This window comes from Salmo salar, chromosome 01 (assembly GCF_965601325.2).
Source record: "Salmo salar chromosome 01, fSalSal1, whole genome shotgun sequence".
NCBI lineage: Eukaryota > Metazoa > Chordata > Actinopteri > Salmoniformes > Salmonidae > Salmo > Salmo salar.
This window is the reverse complement of record NC_138291.1, coordinates 5562198-5586500: the sequence shown is the minus strand read 5'-3', so window position 1 is coordinate 5586500 and position 24303 is coordinate 5562198. Positions and strand designations below refer to the sequence as shown.

Genomic DNA, 24303 nt, shown 5'->3' with positions numbered 1-24303 from the left:
AGCCTTTTCACCACACTGGTTATTATTAATCCTCCTGCTGACTTAACTTTCTCTTCTCTCTCTCTCTCTCTTTCCATCTGTCCTTTTCCCTCTTAATTCGCTTTCTCTTCTCTTTTGTTCTCTTCTCTTCCCTTCCGCCTCTTTTTCCCCGCTCTCTCTCTCCTCTCGCAGCAAGATGGTTCAGGTGAAGGTGATAGACGATGAGGAGTATGAGAAAAACAAGAACTTCTTCCTGGAGCTGGCCGAGCCACGCATGGTAGACATGAGCCTGCAGAAAGGTGTGGTACTGACACCCTCTTCCTCCTCTCTCTCCTTTCACCTCTTCCATTCCTCCTTTCCTTCCCAGGGACTCCGATCCCTTTCTCTCTCCTTTCCCTGCATCCCAGTCACACCTTCACCCATGTGTTTCTCAGCCATGTGTTTCTCAGACATGTGCTTCCACCTGTGCTTCCCACGGCAACAATGAAAACACTGTACGTACATATATACATACCTGTAAATGGACATCCCCTCCAACACTGTGCCATAGTCCCTAATGGGAAGTAATGTTGAATAGAGGAAAGTACAGCTGTTTGTTTAATTCTCACTGCTCTCTTTTCAGTCATGGGAATTGTACAAATATCGCTTCTTTTATAAAACAAAAAGACTTCCCAAAGATTCTAATGTAAACGAGCTGGTGGCCATTGAAGTGTGTGTGTGTGTGTGTGTGTGTGGTGTGTGTGTGTGTGTGTGTGTGTGTGTGTGTGTGTGTGTGTGTGTGTGTGTGTGTGTGTGTGTGTGTGTGTGTGTGTGTGTGTGTGTGTGTGTGTGTGCGCATGCGAGTGTGTGTGTGTTTGTGCGCAAGTGGGTGGGGGGTAAATTGTAAAATGAAAGGAAAACACAGTAGGTGAAATTCAATAATTTAATGTATTTTTCCTTTTTAAAAGCCTTAATCATAGAAAACAGAAATACATGCTGCTTTATTAGTTGTAGTAATCTGTCTCCAGTATATGTAGAGGCTGTATAGCAGTGTGTCCATGTTCCACTGCCATGTTCCTCGTGTTAAGGATGGTGTTCTTCTCCACCCGTCTCCCGACCACTGCCATGTTCCTCGTGTTAAGGATGGTGTTCTTCTCCACCCGTCTCCGGACCACTGCCATGTTCCTCGTGTTGAGGATGGTGTTCTTCTCCACCCGTCTCCCGACCACTGCCATGTTCCTCGTGTTGAGGATGGTGTTCTTCTCCACCCGTCTCTGGACCACTGCCATGTTCCTCGTGTTGAGGATGGTGTTCTTCTCCACCCGTCTCTGGACCACTGCCATGTTCCTCGTGTTGAGGATGGTGTTCTTCTCCAACCGTCTCCCGACCACTGCCATGTTCCTCGTGTTGAGGATGGTGTTCTTCTCCACCCGTCTCTGGACCACTGCCATGTTCCTCGTGTTGAGGATGGTGTTCTTCTCCACCCGTCTCTGGTCCACTGCCATGTTCCTCGTGTTAAGGATGGTGTTCTTCTCCACCCGTCTCTGGTCCACTGCCATGTTCCTCGTGTTGAGGATGGTGTTCTTCTCCACCCGTCTCCCGACCACTGCCATGTTCCTCGTGTTAAGGATGGTGTTCTTCTCCACCCGTCTCTGGACCACTGCCATGTTCCTCGTGTTGAGGATGGTGTTCTTCTCCACCCGTCTCCCGACCACTGCCATGTTCCTCGTGTTGAGGATGGTGTTCTTCTCCACCCGTCTCTGGACCACTGCCATGTTCCTCGTGTTGAGGATGGTGTTCTTCTCCACCCGTCTCCGGACCACTGCCATGTTCCTCGTGTTGAGGATGGTGTTCTTCTCCACCCGTCTCTGGACCACTGCCATGTTCCTCGTGTTGAGGATGGTGTTCTTCTCCACCCGTCTCTGGACCACTGCCATGTTCCTCGTGTTGAGGATGGTGTTCTTCTCCACCCGTCTCCGGACCACTGCCATGTTCCTCGTGTTGAGGATGGTGTTCTTCTCCACCCGTGTCTGAGCATTTCATTCTCACGTAGAGAAAAGGAAGGAGAGGAAGTCCAAGCTAGTTCTCATCAAAAGTTGTTGTTTAGTGTTGTTTACTTCAGCTGGTTGTTGATAATGTCTGTTGAAAGGTCTAACAGCTGTGCTGCAGTCTGTTATCTAATGGGGGGGGGGGGGGGGGTGCTAGCAAGATGGTGTGGTGGGGAGTGGAGGTGGCAGAATCTACACACACACACACACACACAGAGGGTGCAAAATCTAACACTTCATCTGCAGCCTCCAGAGCCAACAGCTCATTATGTTTCTGTAAGCAGAACTGCTACACCCTTTCTCTGTGTGCTACGGCTAGCATGCCTGATGTCAGGTAAACACGTGTTCCGCTATGCTACCTGATCTAACTTTTATATTCATGATCTAGGCCATGATTAACTAACTGTAAGTTAGCGTTTTCTGATTTAAAGTGTCCATTCGTTCTTTAAAATACTATCTCTCTAGGTTGTTCTCTCTTGTTTTAAAGCTGTGATTTCTCTTCTGACATTTTTTTCTCTCTCCGTCTTGAGCAGAGCATTAAAATTAACACCCGAATGTCTATTTCACCAGCCACGTTGGCGGGTGGTCACATTGCAGGCCGTGATCCTTCTAAACTGCGGCGGTCGCACACCTCCTCCAGGACTACCTCGGGGAGAAGAAATGCCAGAGATGCATGAGATTGAACTTCGCCCCCAATTAGTTTGCACTATATCGAATCAACATTAAATCAGCCCCTTTTTCAATCCAACAAACCAAAATAAATCTAACTTTGCATGATTAATTCAGTGATTTTGTTGTAGGCAGAGCCAGAACCGCAACGGAGTAGAATTCTATTTGTGCGGGATAGCGAACGAGCGGTCTTTCAATCACCCTGGGGAGTGAGTGTGCTTTTCAGATCAGTTCAGATCAGGGCCACGGTGTGCACATTTGTTGATGTTCTTTGCTAGTTAGCGAGTTATTAGCCCAGTTCTAGATAAGTATAGGTCAGCAATGAGGAGTTACTGCTTCCTACAAGAGAACAACAGGTGTAGCTACATTTCAAGAAGTGTTGCCAACTCCTCAGTAAGGAAAGCAGCTATTGGCTGTCCTAAAAATAGCTAGAAGTCGCTAGATGACGTCATCGCCTAATTTGCGTAATTGTCCATGTGCATGTAATTATGATGGACGCTGTAGGAGAGAGGAATTAACGCTGTAGGAGAAAGGAATAACGCTGTAGGAGAGAGGAATAACGCTGTAGGAGAAAGGAATAACGCTGTAGGAGCGAGGAATAACGCTGTAGGAGAGAGGAATAACGCTGTAGGAGAGAGGAATAATGCTGTAGGAGAGAGGAATAACGCTGTAGGAGAAAGGAATAACGCTGTAGGAGAGAGGAATAACGCTGTAGGAGAGAGGAATAACGCTGTAGGAGAAAGGAATAACGCTGTAGGAGAGAGGAATAACGCTGTAGGAGAGAGGAATAACGCTGTAGGAGAGAGGAATAACGCTGTAGGAGAAAGGAATAACGCTGTAGGAGAAAGGAATAATGCTGTAGGAGAGAGGAATAACGCTGTAGAAGAGAGGACTAACGCTGTAGGAGAGAGGAATAACGTCGTGGGAGAGACAAAAAGTGAGACACAAAAACACCCTAAATATGTTTAGAACTACAAATGAACTTTCTTCTGTCGATTCTTGTATTTTTTTTTAAATCACAATTCCAACCGTCCTCCTTTATCCGGGCTTGGGACCGGCAGAAGTGACCCAAAAGAGACACTCTGGCAGAGTTACTTAGTTTTAAATTTATTTTTAATTTAATTTATTTATTTATAGTATAGTTTTCTTTAATTTGGTTTGGTTTTTAACCTTATGATCCACTTAGGAGCCTACAACAAGTCACAGTAAAACATGGACATTTTTAACCATAACATTTTTTACATTTTTTTGTATACAATCTAAATGGACCAAAAAGAGACAATAGAAAAAACTGTCAATGGCAATGTGAGAAAATTATGGTAACTAGTCTGGCCCTAATTCAGGTTAATTGTTGTTTTTTCTCCAGACCCCCCCTCCCAGGTTCAGCAACTGAGGGAGCTGACTTAAATGAGTAAGCAGCTGATGTGCCAAAAAAGCTGCAAAACATTATCAGCCAGCTGGTGCTCATAGCAAGCCTCACCAGACAGCTTCAGTCCATATCCAATGTACAGGATGGAGTTAAGGGTTTGCAAGGACATCCCATTTCTAAGTTTGCTTTTTACCACACTCATCTGGCTGAATACTCTCTCGACTTCAGCATTCGAGTGTGACAAGGACAACACAGACTGTCACGGTTGTCGAAAGGATCGGACCAAAGTGCAGCATGGTTGTAGTTCCACATTTGTATTTAATCCGTGAAACTTTTCAAAAACATAAATAACTGAATATGACAAAACAACAAACCGTGACGCAGAGAGAAACAAACACTACTCAAAATATCATAACCCACAAGGCCCAGGAAGAAAAACCCTACTTAAATATGATCTCCAATTAGAGACAACGAGGACCAGCTGCCTCCAATTGGAGATCAACCCCCCCCCCCCCCCCAAAAAAAACATAGAAATAGAAAAACTAGAACTTAAACATAGAAATACAAAACATAGAAAAACACAAAACACCCCCTGTCATGTGACACAGACACAGCAGCCATGGCAAGTTCTTGAAACGGGTTGATATCAGCTGCATCCCTGAACTTCCAAATCTCACTCCAGAAGCCCAGTGTGTTTTTTTTGTCTCATTCCATTTACTAAGATGGATGGCACGCCATTGCTGAACAATCTTGTCTATCTCTGCAGGGGAGTAGCCAAGGAGCTTGGCTATTTTTTTCTATTTCTCCAGGGCTCTTATTGTGTTTTAGTGTTTCCTCACATTGAAAACTGACATGTACTGCAATGCTTCGATGTTGTCCGGCAGTCTCACCCTCAACTCATTAGTGAGGGAGATGGTGAAGGCTACACACCGCATTTGGACATCGTTTTCATCCTCAGGTGCAGCTCAGCTACCTTTGACTCAAAAAAAGTAACCAAGGTACGGTTTGGGAACTGATGTACAGTGAAGGAAAAAAGTATTTGATCCCCTGCTGATTTTGTACGTTTGCCCACTGACAAAGAAATGATCATATACTTTTAATAGTAGGTTTATTTGAACAGTGAGAGACAGAATAACAACAAAAAAATCCAGAAAAACGCATGTCAATGTTATAAAATGATACGCATTTTAATGAGGGAAACAAGTATTTGACCCCTCTGCAAAACATGACTTAGTACTTGTTGGCAAAACCCTTGTTGGCAATCACAGAGGTCAGACGTTTCTTGTAGTTGGCCACCAGGTTTGCACACATCTCAGGAGTGATTTTGTCCCACTCCTCTTTGCAGATCTTCTCCAAGTCATTAAGGTTTCGAGGCTGACGTTTGGCAACTCGAACCTTCAGCTCCCTCCACAGATTTTCTATGGGATTAAGTTCTGGAGACTGGCTAGGCCACTCCAGGACCTTAATGTGCTTCTTCTTGAGCCACTCCTTTGTTGCCTTGGCCGTGTGTTTTGGGTCATTGTCATGCTGGAATACCCATCCACGACCCATTTTCAATGCCCTGGCTAAGGGAAGGAGGTTCTCACCCAAGATTTGACGGTACATGGCCCCGTCCATCGTCCCTTTGATGCGGTGAAGTTGTCCTGTCCCCTTAGCAGAAAAACACCCCCAAAGCATAATGTTTCCACCTCCATGTTTGACGGTGGAGATGGTGTTCTTAGGGTCATAGGCAGCATTCCTCCTCCTCCAAACACAGTGAATTGAGTTGATGCCAAAGAGCTCCATTTTGGTCTCATCTGACCACAACACTTTCACCCAGTTGTCCTCTGAATCATTCAGATGTTCATTGGCAAACTTCAGACGGCATGTATGTGTGCTATCTTGAGCAGGGGAACCTTGCGGGCACAGCAGGATTTCAGTCCTTCACGGCGTAGTGTGTTACCAATTGTTTTCTTGGTGACTATGGTCTCAGCTGCTTTGAGATCATTGACAAGATCCTCCCGTGTAGTTCTGGGCTGATTCCTCACCGTTCTCATGATCATTGCAACTCCATGAGGTGAGATCTTGCATGGAGCCCCAGGCCAAGGGAGATTGACAGTTCTTTGTGTTTCTTCCATTTGCGAATAATCGCACCAATTGTTGTCACCTTCTCACCAAGCTGCTTGGCGTTGGTCTTGTAGCCCATTCCAGCCTTGTGTAGGTCTACAATCTTGTCCCTGACATTCTTGGAGAGCTCTTTGGTCTTGGCCATGGTGGAGAGTTTGGAATCTGATTGATTGATTGCTTCTGTGGACAGGTGTATTTTATACAGGTAACAAACTGAGATTAGGAGCACTCCCTTTAAGAGTGTGCTCCTAATCTCAGCTCGTTGCCTGTATAAAAGACACCTGGGAGCCAGAAATCTTTCTGATTGAGAGGGGTCAAATATTTATTTCCCTCATTACAATTCACATCATTTTATAACATTTTTGACATGCGTTTTTCTGGATTGTTTTGTTGTTATTCTGTCTCTCACTGTTCAAATAAACCTACCATTAAAATTAGAGACTGATCATTTCTTTGTCAGTGGGCAAACGTACAAAATCAGCAGGGGATCAAATACTTTTTTCCCTCACTGTATCATCTATTGGCCCTTTGAGTACATCAACATTTGCCAGTGGCTTTCAGCACCCGGCTGCTCACAGACTTGATCAGGCTAACCAAGCTGTCAAGTGGCTTAAGAGGATCTACTTGCTCTCCCTCAAAAGCCTTGATGGCCAAATGTACCTCACCCAGCACTGACTTCAAAAAAGTCAGATCCAATATGTTTTGAGGATCACTGTACATGGAGTATAAAACCTCAGCCGTGTAGCAGTGCTCACTGGACTTGGTGACTGCGAAATGCAGCCTAAGCTCCTCCCACTGGTCCAAAATGCATGAAACCGCGGGTTCAATGGAGAGCCAACGTGTGGCACATACCTTGGTTATCTGTAAAGGTTTCTCCCTACAGTTTATGGTCTCATATATGGCCTCTCTGCGCTTTGGAGACACTGAAAACCAGTTATAAGTCTCTCGTACCAAGTACTCCACACTTCGGGGGATGGTGTCATTGGAAGCATGACTTACAGCAAGCTGCAGAGAGTGGCACACACAGCGAATAAGAAACAGATATTTGAGGCAATACTCCTCCTTCAGCACTTTATGGACCCCACATTGTTAATCCCCGTCATAACAGAGGCATTGTCAGTCCCTATCCCCAGGAGTTTCTCTTTTTTAAGACAACACTTCTTGAGGAAAGCCACAACAGCACGGGCTATAGATTTGGCATCTCCTCCCTCCAACTCAACAAGCCCCAGAAATGTTGATACAATTGTCTGCTTGGTGTCACTAAAGTACCTTATCACAACCCCCAGGTACTTAGAAACACTTACATCCGTGGACTCATCGAGGAGGAGGCTGAAACGCTTTTCACCCACATCTGAGACCAACTTCTTCAGAAAGTATGGTGCTAGAACTCCATTAATCATTTCTGTGCACTTTGTCCTGTGCGTTTTGAAGTGGGTAGCAGCAGTGGAGTCTGAGAAAGCAGCTCTACATGCTTCTCCAATGTGATCACATGCCAGCATGGAACAGTGTTCAGTGATAGCTAATGCCATGGTAGCCTCAGCCTTTTTTACAGAGTACATTTTTTGAACCATAAATGGCAGCTTGTTTTGGGTGGAACTGTTATAAGGCTTTGCCTTTTGAGTTGTCGTGTTTTTTTTACATCACTAAGTTTGGCGTAGAAATCAGCCTTACAATACAGGCAGTATGCCCGTGTATCATTTCCAATAAACGGCTTCCACCGGCCTTTGAATTCAGGGTTTGATTCCCACTCCTTTCTGTATTTTTGAGTGTACAGTTTAGACTGAGACATGATGAGCTAGCCAGCTAGATGTTTAGCTTATGTCACAGAGAGGCACACACACAGTGGACAAGGTGAGTAAGTGACTGAGGTTGTGTGAGTCAAATGCAGTGATTTCTTTTTGTGCAGTGATTTATTTTAGACAAAGAACATTTTACATTTACATCCCACCCTGAATGTAAGCCAGGGTGGGGATCAGCCAGCGGCGGCTTCCCTCTTGTGTGATTTATTTGCAGTCTGGATGCGGAGGGGTGACTGCAGCTGGGAGGGACTGCTGCGCGAGGACTAGGCCGCATATGAGTGCTTTGGGACTGGGGTGGAGCCCACGGCAGCACTCGTAGCTCGTTGAGAAGAGTAAGAACGATATGTGCTTCACATCAGAGTCTCCAAAAGTCTCCAATAACACCAGAAAAAAGTCGCTAGATTTGTCGCTAGTCGATTTTTTGAAAATGTGTCGCTAGAGGGATTAAGTCTTTAGTCATATCCCAGTTTACCTATTTGCTTATGGCGGAAAATTATTCAATTTGATTTGGAACGGCAAGTCACACAAAATTCAAAGGGCCTATTTATATAATGAACATGAATTCATTAAATACCAAAATGAGTTAAAGAAAATTGTGATGAATGAAAAAGTATACCAGTTTCATTTAAGAACCAATAAATTCACAGCTGTGCCATATAGATTGTAAAATAGTTGGGAATAGATTTCTTTCGATATACCGATTCCATATCACATGGTTTATGAACTGATACACAAAAATACTCTGGATTCAAAACATACACATTTTTCAATTTAAATGATTATACGAAATTCTTGCAATCAATAAAATGTTATATATATATATATGGGGGATACAAATCATCCCAGCTCTGCAGATTTTGCTGTGAATGACAGAATCATTAGATCATTTGTATTGGTACTGTCCATATGTAGCTCGTTTTTGATCACAGGTTCAGGAACGGCTGAAGAATTGTAACATTTACCTGGAGCTAACTCTGCAATTAGCACTGCTGGGTGATTTAAAAAGTCATAGTCAATCAATCAATAATATAATAATTCTCCTATCAAAAACGTATATCTTTCATTTACAATATGTAGAAATTATGAGAATAAAAGGTTCAGAACTTTTGGGAAACATCACAGTACAGTTGAATAAATACATGGCAAATAGAAATCAATACTGGATGGTGTTCAGAGATAGATGGGAGGGGTTGAGTGGAGCTGGAGGATGGGACGGGATGGTGGTCAGAGATAGATGGGAGGGGTTGAGGGTAGCTGGAGGATGGGACTGGATGGTGTTCAGAGATAGATGGGAGGGGTTGAGGGTAGCTGGAGGATGGGACTGGATGGTGGTCAGAGATAGATGGGAGGGGTTGAGTGGAGCTGGAGGATGGGACGGGATGGTGGTCAGAGATAGATGGGAGGGGTTGAGTGGAGCTGAAGGATGGGACTGGATGGTGTTCAGAGATAGATGGGAGGGGTTGAGTGGAGCTGAAGGATGGGACTGGATGGTGTTCAGAGATAGATGGGAGGGGTTGAGTGGAGCTGGAGGATGAGACTGGATGGTGTTCAGAGATAGATGGGAGGGGTTGGATGGAGCTGAAGGATGGAACTGGTCTTCAGAGATAGATGGGAGAGAGGGGCTGAGTGGAGCTGAAGGGTGGGACTAAATTGTGTCTGTAAAATGTATACAGTATTAATAAACTGGAAGTAGAAGCCTAAGTGTTGTTGTCCATTAGTTTACTCTAATTAGGGGAGGGGTGGTAGGTTTAGGGGACAATAATGAAGGAAAATATCTAAAACCATCTATATATTTTAACACATAGTCATGGTCACTAGGGAATGGTGTCACTACAACACATAGTCCTGGTCACTAGGGAGGTGTCACTATAACAACACATAGTCCTGGTCACTAGGGAGGTGTCACTATAACAACACATAGTCCTGGTCACTAGGGAGGTGTCACTATAACACATAGTCCTGGTCACTAGGGAGGTGTCACTATAACAACACATAGTCCTGGTCACTAGGGAGGTGTCACTATAACAACACATAGTCCTGGTCACTAGGGAGGTGTCACTATAACAACACATAGTCCTGGTCACTAGGGAGGTGTCACTACAACACATAGTCCTGGTCACTAGGGAGGTGTCACTATAACAACACATAGTCCTGGTCACTAGGGAGGTGTCACTATAACAACACATAGTCCTGGTCACTAGGGAGGTGTCACTATAACAACACATAATCCTGGTCACTAGGGAGGTGTCACTATAACAACACATAGTCCTGGTCACTAGGGAGGTGTCACTATAACAACACATAGTCCTGGTCACTAGGGAGGTGTCACTATAACAACACATAGTCCTGGTCACTAGGGAGGTGTCACTATAACAACACATAGTCCTGGTCACTAGGGAGGTGTCACTATAACAACACATAGTCCTGGTCACTAGGGAGGTGTCACTATAACAACACATAGTCCTGGTCACTAGGGAGGTGTCACTATAACACATAGTCCTGGTCACTAGGGAGGTGTCACTATAACAACACATAGTCCTGGTCACTAGGGAGGTGTCACTATAACAACACATAGTCCTGGTCACTAGGGAGGTGTCACTATAACAACACATAGTCCTGGTCACTAGGGAGGTGTCACTACAACACATAGTCCTGGTCACTAGGGAGGTGTCACTATAACAACACATAGTCCTGGTCACTAGGGAGGTGTCACTATAACAACACATAGTCCTGGTCACTAGGGAGGTGTCACTATAACAACACATAGTCCTGGTCACTAGGGAGGTGTCACTATAACAACACATAGTTCTGGTCACTAGGGAGGTGTCACTATAACAACACATAATCCTGGTCACTAGGGAGGTGTCACTATAACAACACATAGTCCTGGTCACTAGGGAGGTGTCACTATAACAACACATAGTCCTGGTCACTAGGGAGGTGTCACTATAACAACACATAGTCCTGGTCACTAGGGAGGTGTCACTATAACAACACATGGTCCTGGTCACTAGGGAGGTGTCACTATAACAACACATAGTCCTGGTCACTAGGGAGGTGTCACTATAACAACACATAGTCCTGGTCACTAGGGAGGTGTCACTACAACACATAGTCCTGGTCACTAGGGAGGTGTCACTATAACAACACATAGTCCTGGTCACTAGGGAGGTGTCACTATAACACATAGTCCTGGTCACTAGGGAGGTGTCACTATAACACATAGTCCTGGTCACTAGGGAGGTGTCACTATAACAACACATAGTCCTGGTCACTAGGGAGGTGTCACTATAACACATAGTCCTGGTCACTAGGGAGGTGTCACTATAACAACACATAGTCCTGGTCACTAGGGAGGTGTCACTATAACACATAGTCCTGGTCACTAGGGAGGTGTCACTATAACAACACATAGTCCTGGTCACTAGGGAGGTGTCACTATAACACATAGTCCTGGTCACTAGGGAGGTGTCACTACAACACATAGTCCTGGTCACTAGGGAGGTGTCACTATAACAACACATAGTCCTGGTCACTAGGGAGGTGTCACTATAACAACACATAGTCCTGGTCACTAGGGAGGTGTCACTACAACACATAGTCCTGGTCACTAGGGAGTTGTCACTATAACAACACATAGTCCTGGTCACTAGGGAGGTGTCACTATAACACATAGTCCTGGTCACTAGGGAGGTGTCACTACAACACATAGTCCTGGTCACTAGGGAGGTGTCACTACAACACATAGTCCTGGTCACTAGGGAGGTGTCACTATAACACATAGTCCTGGTCACTAGGGAGGTGTCACTATAACAACACATAGTCCTGGTCACTAGGGAGGTGTCACTACAACACATAGTCCTGGTCACTAGGGAGGTGTCACTACAACAACACATAATCCTGGTCACTAGGGAGGTGTCACTATAACAACACATAGTCCTGGTCACTAGGGAGGTGTCACTATAACACATAGTCCTGGTCACTAGGGAGGTGTCACTATAACAACACATAGTCCTGGTCACTAGGGAGTTGTCACTATAACAACACATAGTCATGGTCACTAGGGAGGTGTCACTATAACACATAGTCCTGGTCACTAGGGAGGTGTCACTACAACACATAGTCCTGGTCACTAGGGAGGTGTCACTATAACAACACATAGTCCTGGTCACTAGGGAGGTGTCACTATAACAACACTATATATTTTATATATTTACAAAAAAATATGTATGGGGGATTGGAAATGGTTCAAACAATTACATTGATGGAAACCACAATTATTCTGCATTATTAAAGCTGATCTACCTCTTAACAAAATAGATATACAGTTCACCCTTATTCTAAAATCGATTAAATTGTTGTTGTTTTTCTCATCAATCTACACACAATGCCCCATAATGATAAAGCAGAAACAGTTGTTTTTTTAAACTTACAAAATAAAAAATTACATTAATTAATGAAATATGACATTTACATAAGTATTCAGACCTTTTACTCAGTACTTTGTTGAAGCACCTTTGGCAGTGATTACAGCCTCAAGTCTTTTTGGGTATGATGCTACAAGCTAGGCACCCCTTTACTTGGCACTCCCATTCTCCGCAGATCCTCTCATGCTCTGTCAGGTTGGAAGGGGAGCGTCGCTGCACAGCTATTTTCAGGTCTTTCCAGAGAGGTTAGATCGGGTTCAAGTCCGGCTTCTGGCTGGGCCTCTCAAGGACCTTCAGAGACTTGTCTCAAAGCCACCCCTGCATTGTCTTGGCTGTGTACTTAGGGTCATTGTCCTGTTGGAAGGTGAACCTTCGCCCCAGTCTGAGAGGTCCTTAGCGCTCTGGAGCAGGTTTTCATCAAGGATCTCTCTCTACTTTGCTCCATTCAGCTCTAGGAAGAGTCTTGGTGGTTTCAAACTTCTTCCATTTAAGAATGATGGAGGCCACTGTTCTTGGGTACCTTCAATGCTGCAGACATTTTTTGGAACCCTTCCCCAGATTTGTGTCTCATCACAATCCTGTCTCTGAGCTCTACGGACAATTCCTTCGACCTCATGGCTTGGTTTTTGCTCTGACATGCACTGTCAACTGTGGGACCTTACACACAGGTGTGTGCCTTTCCAAATCATGTCCAATCAATTGAATTTACCACAATTGGACTCCAATCAAGTCAGGGCGCCCGAGTGGCACAGCAGTCTAAGGCACTACATCTCAGTGCTAGAGGTGTCACTACAGACCCTGGTTCGATTCCAGGCTGTATCACTACCGGCTGTGATTGGGAGTCCCATAGGGCGGCGCACAATTGGCCCAGCGTCATCTGGGTTAGGGTTTGGGCGGGGGTAGGCCGTCACTGTAAAATAAGAATTTGTTCTTAACTGACTTGCCGAGTTAAATAAAAGGTTAAATATAAATAGATAAAAGTTGTATAAACATCTCAAGGATGATCAATGGAAACCACATGCACCTGAGCTCCATTTAGAATCATCTCATAACAAAGGATCTGAATACTTATGTAAATATGGTATTTCTGTTTTTTATTTTTAGTAAATAAGCAACAATTTCTAAAAACCTACTATTACGGGGTATTGATATTTTAATTTGAATTGAATCCAGTTTAGAATAAGGCTGTAACGTAACAAAATGTCTAGTAAGTCAAGCGGTCTGAATACTTTCTGAACAATAAATATCATACAATACAGGCCTGCGTTGAACACCACGTACTGTAACGGCTCCCGTAGGCTAAATCATACAACTCAAAAGCTATTTCCATGTGAAAATGTTCTGAGATTGTCAAAGACCCCAGCCACCCCCAGTCATAGACTGTTCTCTCTACCACCGCATGGCAAGCGGTACCGGAGTGCCAAGTCTAGGACAAAAAGGCTTCTCAACAGTTAGAACCTCCAAGCCATAAGACTCCTGAACAGGTAACCAAATGGCTACCCGGACTATTTGCACTGTGTGCCCCCCCCCCCCCCCCCAACCCCCCAACCCCTCTTTTACGCTGCTGCTACTCTCTGTTCATCATATATGCATAGTCACTTTAACCATATCTACATGTACATACTACCTAAATCAGCCTGACTAACCAGTGTCTGTATGCAGCCTCGCTACTTTTATAGCCTGTCTTTTTACTGTTGTTTTATTTCTTTACTTACCCATTGTTCACCTAATACCTTTTTTGCACTATTGGTTAGAGCCTGTAAGTAAGCATTTCACTGTAAGGTCTACACCTGTTTGATTTGATTTGCTCTGTTTGTTTTGTTGGTAGGCCTACATTATACTCCAATAGCCATAATAGCCTATTGGCTGTTGTCTAAAACTGTAAAGGGTACGCAAAATTGCACAAAATTCTGACAACGTTCAAATTTCAGCTCACAAGACTTAACAATTTGCACATGTTGAGGGAACATTGTTTGCAAGGGCTCTACAGTGAAAGCGTTACATTAGCGAATAAAAAAAAAAAAAATCAAAAGTCAAGTATGAGCACATGTTCAAGTTAGGATTAGAAAAACGCTGCAGGAGCTGTTTTCCAAAGTGTTTTCTGCTGTTTTGTTTCATAGCTGCTAATTACACAAAGAAAAGCAGGAATCCAAGATCCCACCTCGCGCAGCGACACGGCCTGGCGGGACGCTGCGCGTACAGAGTGAAATGCGGATAGATTCTTTTTTTTGTTTGCGTACAGGCATAAAAGCTGGTCTAATTTACTCGACAGTCTACAAAGTGAGACTTGTGTATCTTGTGTTTCTTGGCTATTTACATTGCTTTGTTCACAAGCTCGGTTGTTTTTGCAACGTTAGTTTGAGTCTGCTGCTTTAGCTGATAGCGAAGAAACACCCTAATCACTCACACACACACACACACACACACACACACACTAATGACAGGACACCTGTGGCCCCGTTACCACAGTAACCTCCCGTCCTTAAAGGGCCAGCTGAATATTTTGTCTCTGATATTTTGGTTAGAACCCCATAGAGTCGATTGACGTATGTGTGCATAATAATTTTAAAAAATCCCCCAACAAAATCTGTCAGTCGGGGGGGGGGGGTTGATACGCATTGGATCCACCACATCTGCCGATGTCGCACTTCCACATCTGGGGTGACAGAGCTAGAGCGGCGTTTGTCAGACCAAGAGACATACGAAAATTGGTCTTCTCACAAAATCAAGTGTCACGGGACTAATGTGAAGGTAACTGGTACTGGGACTAATGTGAAGGTAACTGGTACTGGGACTAATGTGAAGGTAACTGGTACTGGGACTAATGTGAAGTTAACTGGTACTGGGACTAATGTGAAGGTAACTGGTACTGGGACTAATGTGAAGGTAACTGGTACTGGGACTAATGTGAAGGTAACTGGTACTGGGACTAATGTGAAGGTAACTGGTACTGGGACTAATGTGAAGGTAACTGGTACTGGGACTAATGTGGAGGTAACCGGTACTGGGACTAATGTGAAGGTAACTGGTACTGGGACTAATGTGAAGGTAACCGGTACTGGGACTAATGTGAAGGTAACCGGGACTAATGTGAAGGTAACTGGTACTGGTACTAATGTGAAGGTAACCGTTACTGGGACTAATGTGGAGGTAACCGGTACTGGGACTAATGTGAAGGTAACTGGTACTGGGACTAATGTGAAGGTAACCGGTACTGGGACTAATGTGAAGGTAACTGGTACTGGGACTAATGTGAAGGTAACCGGTACTGGGACTAATGTGAAGGTAACCGGTACTGGGACTAATGTGAAGGTAACTGGTACTGGTACTAATGTGAAGGTAACCGTTACTGGGACTAATGTGAAGGTAACCGGTACTGGGACTAATGTGAAGGTAACTGGTACTGGGACTAATGTGAAGGTAACCGTTACTGGGACTAATGTGAAGGTAACTGGTACTGGGACTAATGTGAAGGTAACTGGTACTGGGACTAATGTGAAGTTAACTGGTACTGGGACTAATGTGAAGGTAACCGGTACTGGGACTAATGTGAAGGTGCCGGTACTGGGACTAATGTGAAGTTAACTGGTACTGGGACTAATGTGAAGGTAACTGGTACTGGGACTAATGTGAAGGTAACCGGTACTGGGACTAATGTGAAGGTGCCGGTACTGGGACTAATGTGAAGGTAACTGGTACTGGGACTAATGTGAAGGTAACTGGTACTGGGACTAATGTGAAGGTGCCGGTACTGGGACTAATGTGAAGGTAACTGGTACTGGTACTGGTACTAATGTGAAGGTAACCGTTACTGGGACTAATGTGAAGGTAACTGGTACTGGGACTAATGTGAATGTAACTGGTACTGGGACTAATGTGAAGGTAACTGGTACTGGGACTAATGTGAAGGTAACCGGTACTGGGACTAATGTGAAGGTGCCGGTACTGGGACTAATGTGAAGGTGCCGGTACTGGGACTAATGTGAAGGTAACCGGTACTGGGACTAATGTGAAGGTAACCGGTACTGGGACTAATGTGAAGGTAACCGGTACTGGGACTAATGTGGAGGTAACTGGTACTGGGACTAATGTGAAGGTAACTGGTACTGGGACTAATGTGAAGGTAACTGGTACTGGGACTAATGTGAAGGTAACTGGTACTGGGACTAATGTGAAGGTAACTGGTACTGGGACTAATGTGAAGGTAACTGGTACTGGGACTAATGTGAAGGTAACTGGTACTGGGACTAATGTGAAGGTAACTGGTACTGGGACTAATGTGAAGGTAACTGGTACTGGGACTAATGTGAAGGTAACTGGTACTGGGACTAATGTGAAGGTAACTGGTACTGGGACTAATGTGAAGGTAACCGGTACTGGGACTAATGTGAAGGTAACCGGTACTGGGACTAATGTGAAGGTAACCGTTACTGGGACTAATGTGGAGGTAACTGGTACTGGGACTAATGTGAAGGTAACTGGTACTGGGACTAATGTGAAGGTAACCGGTACTGGGACTAATGTGAAGGTAACTGGTACTGGGACTAATGTGAAGGTAACTGGTACTGGGACTAATGTGAAGGTAACTGGTACTGGGACTAATGTGAAGGTAACCGGTACTGGGACTAATGTGAAGGTAACTGGTACTGGGACTAATGTGAAGGTAACTGGTACTGGGACTAATGTGAAGGTAACCGGTACTGGGACTAATGTGAAGGTAACCGGTACTGGGACTAATGTGAAGGTAACCGGTACTGGGACTAATGTGAAGGTAACTGGTACTGGGACTAATGTGAAGGTAACCGGTACTGGGACTAATGTGAAGGTAACCGGTACTGGGACTAATGTGAAGGTAACCGGTACTGGGACTAATGTGAAGGTAACCGGTACTGGGACTAATGTGAAGGTAACTGGTACTGGGACTAATGTGAAGTTAACTGGTACTGGGACTAATGTGAAGGTAACTGGTACTGGGACTAATGTGAAGGTAACTGGTACTGGGACTAATGTGAAGGTAACCGGTACTGGGACTAATGTGAAGGTAACTGGTACTGGGACTAATGTGAAGGTAACCGGTACTGGGACTAATGTGAAGGTAACCGGTACTGGGACTAATGTGAAGGTAACCGGTACTGGGACTAATGTGAAGGTAACCGGTACTGGGACTAATGTGAAGGTAACTGGTACTGGGACTAATGTGAAGGTAACTGGTACTGGGACTAATGTGAAGGTAACTGGTACTGGGACTAATGTGAAGGTAACCGGTACTGGGACTAATGTGAAGGTAACTGGTACTGGGACTAATGTGAAGGTAACCGGTACTGGGACTAATGTGAAGGTAACTGGTACTGGGACTAATGTGAAGGTAACTGGTACTGGGACTAATGTGAAGGTAACCGGTACTGGGACTAATGTGAAGGTAACCGGTACTGGGACTAATGTGAAGGTAACCGGTACTGGGACTAATGTGAAGGTAACTGGTACTGGTACTGGTACTAATGTGAAGGTAACTGGTACTGGGACTAATGTGAAGGTAACTGGTACTGGGACTAATGTGAAGGTAACTGGTACTGGGACTAATGTGAAGGTAACTGGTACTGGGACTAATGTGAAGGTAACTGGTACTGGGACTAATGTGAAGGTAACTGGTACTGGGACTAATGTGAAGGTAACCGGGACTAATGTGAAGGTAACCGGTACTGGGACTAATGTGAAGGTAACTGGTACTGGGACTAATGTGAAGGTAACTGGTACTGGTACTGGTACTAATGTGAAGGTAACCGTTACTGGGACTAATGTGAAGGTAACTGGTACTGGGACTAATGTGAATGTAACTGGTACTGGGACTAATGTGAAGGTAACTGGTACTGGGACTAATGTGAAGGTAACCGGTACTGGGACTAATGTGAAGGTGCCGGTACTGGGACTAATGTGAAGGTAACCGGTACTGGGACTAATGTGAAGGTAACTGGTACTGGGACTAATGTGAAGGTAACTGGTACTGGGACTAATGTGAAGGTGCCGGTACTGGGACTAATGTGAAGGTAACTGGTACTGGGACTAATGTGAAGATAACCGGTACTGGGACTAATGTGAAGGTAACTGGTACTGGGACTAATGTGAAGGTAACTGGTACTGGGACTAATGTGGAGGTAACTGGTACTGGGACTAATGTGAAGGTAACTGGTACTGGGACTAATGTGAAGATAACCGGTACTGGGACTAATGTGAAGGTAACTGGTACTGGGACTAATGTGAAGGTAACTGGTACTGGGACTAATGTGAAGGTAACTGGTACTGGGACTAATGTGAAGGTAACTGGTACTGGGACTAATGTGAAGGTAACCGGTACTGGGACTAATGTGAAGGTAACCGGTACTGGGACTAATGTGGAGGTAACTGGTACTGGGACTAATGTGAAAGTAACTGGTACTGGGACTAATGTGAAGGTAACCGGTACTGGGACTAATGTGAAGGTAACCGGTACTGGGACTAATGTGAAAGTAACTGGTACTGGGACTAATGTGGAGGTAACTGGTACTGGGACTAATGTGGAGGTAACTGGTACTGGTACTGGGACTAATGTGAAGGTAACCGGTACTGGGACTAATGTGAAGGTAACTGGTACTGGGACTAATGTGAAGGTAACCGGTACTGGGACTAATGTGAAAGTAACTGGTACTGGGACTAATGTGAAGGTAACTGGTACTGGGACTAATGTGAAGGTAACCGGTACTGGGACTAATGTGAAAGTAACTGGTACTGGGACTAATGTGGAGGTAACTGGTACTGGGACTAATGTGGAGGTAACTGGTACTGGTACTGGGACTAATGTGAAGGTAACCGGTACTGGGACTAATGTGAAGGTAACTGGTACTGGGACTAATGTGAAGGTAACTGGTACTGGGACTAATGTGAAGGTAACCGGTACTGGGACTAATGTGAAGGTAACTGGTACTGGGACTAATGTGAAGGTAACTGGTACTGGGACTAATGTGAAGGTAACTGGTACTGGGACTAATGTGAAGGTAACTGGTACTGGGACTAATGTGAAGGTAACCGGTACTGGGACTAATGTGAAGGTAACTGGTACTGGGACTAATGTGAAGGTAACCGGTACTGGGACTAATGTGAAGGTAACCGGTACTGGGACTAATGTGAAGGTAACTGGTACTGGGACTAATGTGAAGGTAACTGGTACTGGGACTAATGTGAAGGTAACTGGTACTGGGACTAATGTGAAGGTAACCGGTACTGGGACTAATGTGAAGGTAACCGGTACTGGGACTAATGTGAAGGTAACTGGTACTGGGACTAATGTGAAGGTAACCGGTACTGGGACTAATGTGAAGGTAACCGGTACTGGGACTAATGTGAAGGTAACTGGTACTGGGACTAATGTGAAGGTAACCGGTACTGGGACTAATGTGAAGGTAACTGGTACTGGGACTAATGTGAAGGTAACTGGTACTGGGACTAATGTGAAAGTAACTGGTACTGGTATTAAAAAATGAGTGGAAGTATGAAGGTAGTTTTGTGCCTACCCCAAAAAAGGGTGTTAAATATGTGTAAAGAAAGCAAACATGCTTTTCCTGAGTTTTCTTATATCTCCTAGATATAGGACAGACACTTTAAAACCTTACTAGGACAGACACTTTAAAACCTTACTAGGACAGACACTTTAAAACCTTACTAGGACAGACACTTTAAAACCTTACTAGGACAGACTTTAAACTTACTAGGACAGACTTTAAAACCTTACTAGGACAGACACTTTAAAACCTTATTCCTTATGATTATTTTTAGTTGTTGTCTGTTTTGCCATTTATGAATGTTTTATTCAATGTGTTTCTCTGGACTGTAGTAGTAAAGGCCAAATTCAATATTTTATCAGATAAATGTTTTATATATTTTTGTTATACCAAAATGGGTCTTGAAATTCAAAATTAGCCAATCAGACTTCTCCTTGTCACTAGACAGCCAATCAGACTTCTCCTTGTCACTAGACAGTCAATCAGACTTCTCCTTGTCACTAGACAGCCAATCAGACTTCTCCTTGTCACTAGACAGCCAATCAGACTTCTCCTTGTCACTTGACAGTCAATCAGACTTCTCCTTGTCACTTGACAGCCAATCAGACTTCTCCTTGTCACTTGACAGCCAATCAGACCTCTTAGACAGTGCTGCAGGATTCAGCACATTGAAAACAAGGTTCAACAACATGAGTGACAGAAAGCAAGAACGAGGGGGAGAGAGAGGAGAGAGAAGGATGGATATTTGATTGGACAGACAAAGAGAAAGGTTCAAATGGATAAATATTCTATTCTGTCACAAAGTGAGTCTGCTTACTGTAACATAGCTACTGTGCTTTCAATGTGTAGCTTTCAATGTAGCTAATAATGTAGCTTATGATGTAGCTTATAATGTACAGTTGAAGTCGGAAGTTTACATAAACTTAAGTCATTAAAACTCTTTTTTCAACCACTCCACAAATTTCTTCAAACTCCTTCAAACTCAGTGCCTCTTTGCTTGACATCATGGGAAAATAAAAAGAAATCAGCCAAGACCTCAGAAAAAAAATTGTAGATCTCAACAAGTCTGGTTCATCATTGGGAGCAATTTCCAAACGCCTGAAGGTGCCACATTCATCTGTACAAACAATAGTACACAAGTATAAACACCATGGGACCACACAGCCGTCATACCGCTCAGGAAGGAGACGCGTTCTGTCTCCTAGAGATGAACATACTTTGGTGCGAAAAGTGCAAATCAATCCCAGAACAACAGCAAAGGACCTAGTGAAGATGCTGAAGGAAACAGGTACAAAAGTATCTATATCCACAGTAAAACGAGTCCTATATCGACATAATCTGAAAGGAATCTCAGCAAGGAAGAAGCCACTGCTCCAAAACCGCCATAAATATGCCAGACTATGGTTTGCTACTGCACATGGGGACAAAGATCGTACTTTTTGGAGAAATGTCTGATGAAACAAAAATAGAACTGTTTGGCCATAATGACCATCGTTATGTTTGGAGGAAAAAGGGAGATGCTTGCAAGCCGAAGAACACCATCCCAACCGTGAAGCACGGGGGTGGCAGCATCATGTTGTGGGGGTGCTTTGCTGCAGGAGGGACTGGTGCACTTCACAAAATAGATGGCATCATGAGGTGGAAAATTATGTGGATATATTGAAGCAACATCTCAAGACATCAGTCAGGAAGTTAAAGCTTGGTCGCAAATGGGTCTTCCAATTGGACGATGACCCCAAGCATACTTCCAAAGTTGTGGCAAAATGGCTTAAGGACTACAAAGTCAAGGTATTGGAGTGGCCATCACAAAATTCACCCAACTTATTGTGGGAAGCTTGTGGAAGGCTACCCAAAACATTTGACCCAAGTTAAAGAATTTAAAGTCAATGCTCCCAAATACTAATTGAGTGTATGTAAACTTCTGACCCACTGGGAATGTGATGAAAAAAAATAAAAGCTGAAATAAATAATTCTCTCTACTATTATTCTGACATTTCACATTCTTAAAATAAAGTGGTGATCCTAACTGACCTAAGACAGATATTGATCTCCCTATGGACCTGCCAACGGGTCAGAATAGAACTGGTACTGAGTCTGTCAGACAGACATTTGTACTGTAGAGGGTATCATCACTTTAAGGATACTGGGGTAGAAACCCAGAAACCAAGTCTTCATCTGAGCCCGACTGGGGTACGTAGAATCACTCATCTGAGCCCGACTGGGGTAGGTTGAATCACTCATCTGAGCCCGACTGGGGTAGGTAGAATCACTCATCTGAGCCCGACTGGGGTAGGTAGAATCACTCATCTGAGCCCGACTGGGGAAGGTAGAATCACTCATCTGAGCCCGACTGGGGTAGGTAGAATCACTCATCTGAGCCCGACTGGGGTAGGTAGAATCACTCATCTGAGCCCGACTGGGGTAGGTAGAATCACTCATCTGAGCCCGACTGGGGTAGGTAGAATCACTCATCTGAGCCCGACTGGGGTAGGTAGAATCACTCATCTGAGCCCGACTGGGGTAGGTAGAATCACTCATCTGAGCCCGACTGGGGTAGGTTGAATCACTCATCTGAGCCCGACTGGGGTAGGTAGAATCACTCATCTGAGCCCGACTGGGGTAGGTTGAATCACTCATCTGAGCCCGACTGGGATGGAGGTGTTTAAAAATATTACTTTTTATTTAGTTTGTCATTTCTTCAGAAGGGGTTTACAGGTTCAGGTATAACATTTAAAGTCATATTAATTCAGATATATTCAGTTATCATATTTGTGTTTCATCTTTTCACATCTATTTTTCTTGTACCTGTGGGTTGCCTCTCCAAAGAAGAAGAAAGAGAAACAACAATCAGAGAAAGTGAACAAAGATAAAGAACAGGACGTTCATATTTTTTATGCACGTAAAATAAACAAAAAATGGCTCCCCCTCCCTAACCCATTCTATCCAACCCCCCTCAGCCCCTTTCCACCTGTCCGCATCCTCCCGCCCCACCCAGAAACCAAGTTTCCCACCCTTTGACCCCCCTTCCCACACCGTCTAGCCCCATCCTCCCGCATCTTCATCTGACCCCGCCACCACCCCGACCCAAAGAAAGCATGCTTCCCACAGCTTCCCGTCCCCCTCCCACCCATCCATCCCCTGAGTCTCCCCTTATCTTCCCTCAATCCCCCCTTCCTCCCCCACAACAACCAGAGAACCCCCCTCCTCCCCCACAGCAACCAGAGAACCCCCTTCCTTCCCCACAACAACCAGAGAACCCCCCTCCTCCCCCACAGCAACCAGAGAACCCCCCTCCTTCCCATCAACAACCAGAGAACCCCCCTCCTTCCCCACAACAACCAGAGAACCCCCCTCCTCCTCACAACAACCAGAGAACCCCCCTCCTCCTCCACAACAACCAGAGAACCCCCCTCCTCCTCACAACAACCAGAGAACCCCCCTCCTCCCCCACAACAACCAGAGAACCCCCCTCCTCCCCCACAACAACCAGAGAACCCCCCTCCTCCCCCACAACAACCAGAGAACCCCCCTCCTCCCCCACAACAACCAGAGAACCCCCCTCCTCCCCCACAACAACCAGAGAACCCCCCTCCTCCTCCACAACAACCAGAGAACCCCCCTCCTCCCCCACAACAACCAGAGAACCCCCCTCCTCCCCCACAACAACCAGAGAACCCCCCTCCTCCCCCACAACAACCAGAGAACCCCCCTCCTCCCCCACAACAACCAGAGAACCCCCCTCCTCCCCCACAACAACCAGAGAACCTCCCCCCCCCCCCCCCTTCCCTGTGGGCCTGAAAGCAAAGAATGGAAATAAAAGTATAATTAAGTATCGATAGTTGGTTTAAATGTGTGGGGGCTTTAGTGTGTATTTGTCCAAGCCTCAATTGTTTCTTAACTAGCACCAATGATTCTCGCTGTCGATAATTCTAATGATATAACTTCTAACAGCAGCTGTATCCACTGGTTGAAGGGGAGAGAGTCAGGTGGCAGCCATCTTAGAACCCCCCCCCAAAACAAATGTGCAGCAGTCATCTTCTCTGATTGATTGAGAGGTTCAAGGGGCTATCATCATTAAGTAACCATAATGGCTGGGAATCATTTAATATTTACATTCACGCTCTTTGAAAAATAATTGTGTCACTTTGTCCCAAAATAATTGAACTGCAGGGCACTCCCATATCCTATGAAGGAATGTGTCTACCTGATTTAGGGGAGCATTTGGAAGTTAGCGACAATTTCTTTATAAAACGTTTCTTGTGTGTTAGATAAAGTCTTTGAACAAATGTTTCATTAATAAATTGATGGTTCGGATTATGGGATGTCAAGGATATATTTTTCCATATTCTGGTCCAGTTAAAGAATGATTCAGTTACATTTAAATGTATTTTACAT

At 44.7% G+C, this 24303-nt stretch overlaps 1 protein-coding gene across 1 annotated transcript in view; it reads left to right on the top strand.

Annotated features, from left to right (window-relative positions):
• The window catches only part of LOC106600501 (sodium/calcium exchanger 3), a 195505-nt gene that overhangs the window by 126187 nt on the left and 45015 nt on the right, over positions 1–24303 (top strand). Inside the window, 1 exon segment of the mRNA XM_045707892.2 lies at positions 172–278. Within this exon segment, the coding sequence (XP_045563848.2) occupies positions 172–278 (107 nt within the window).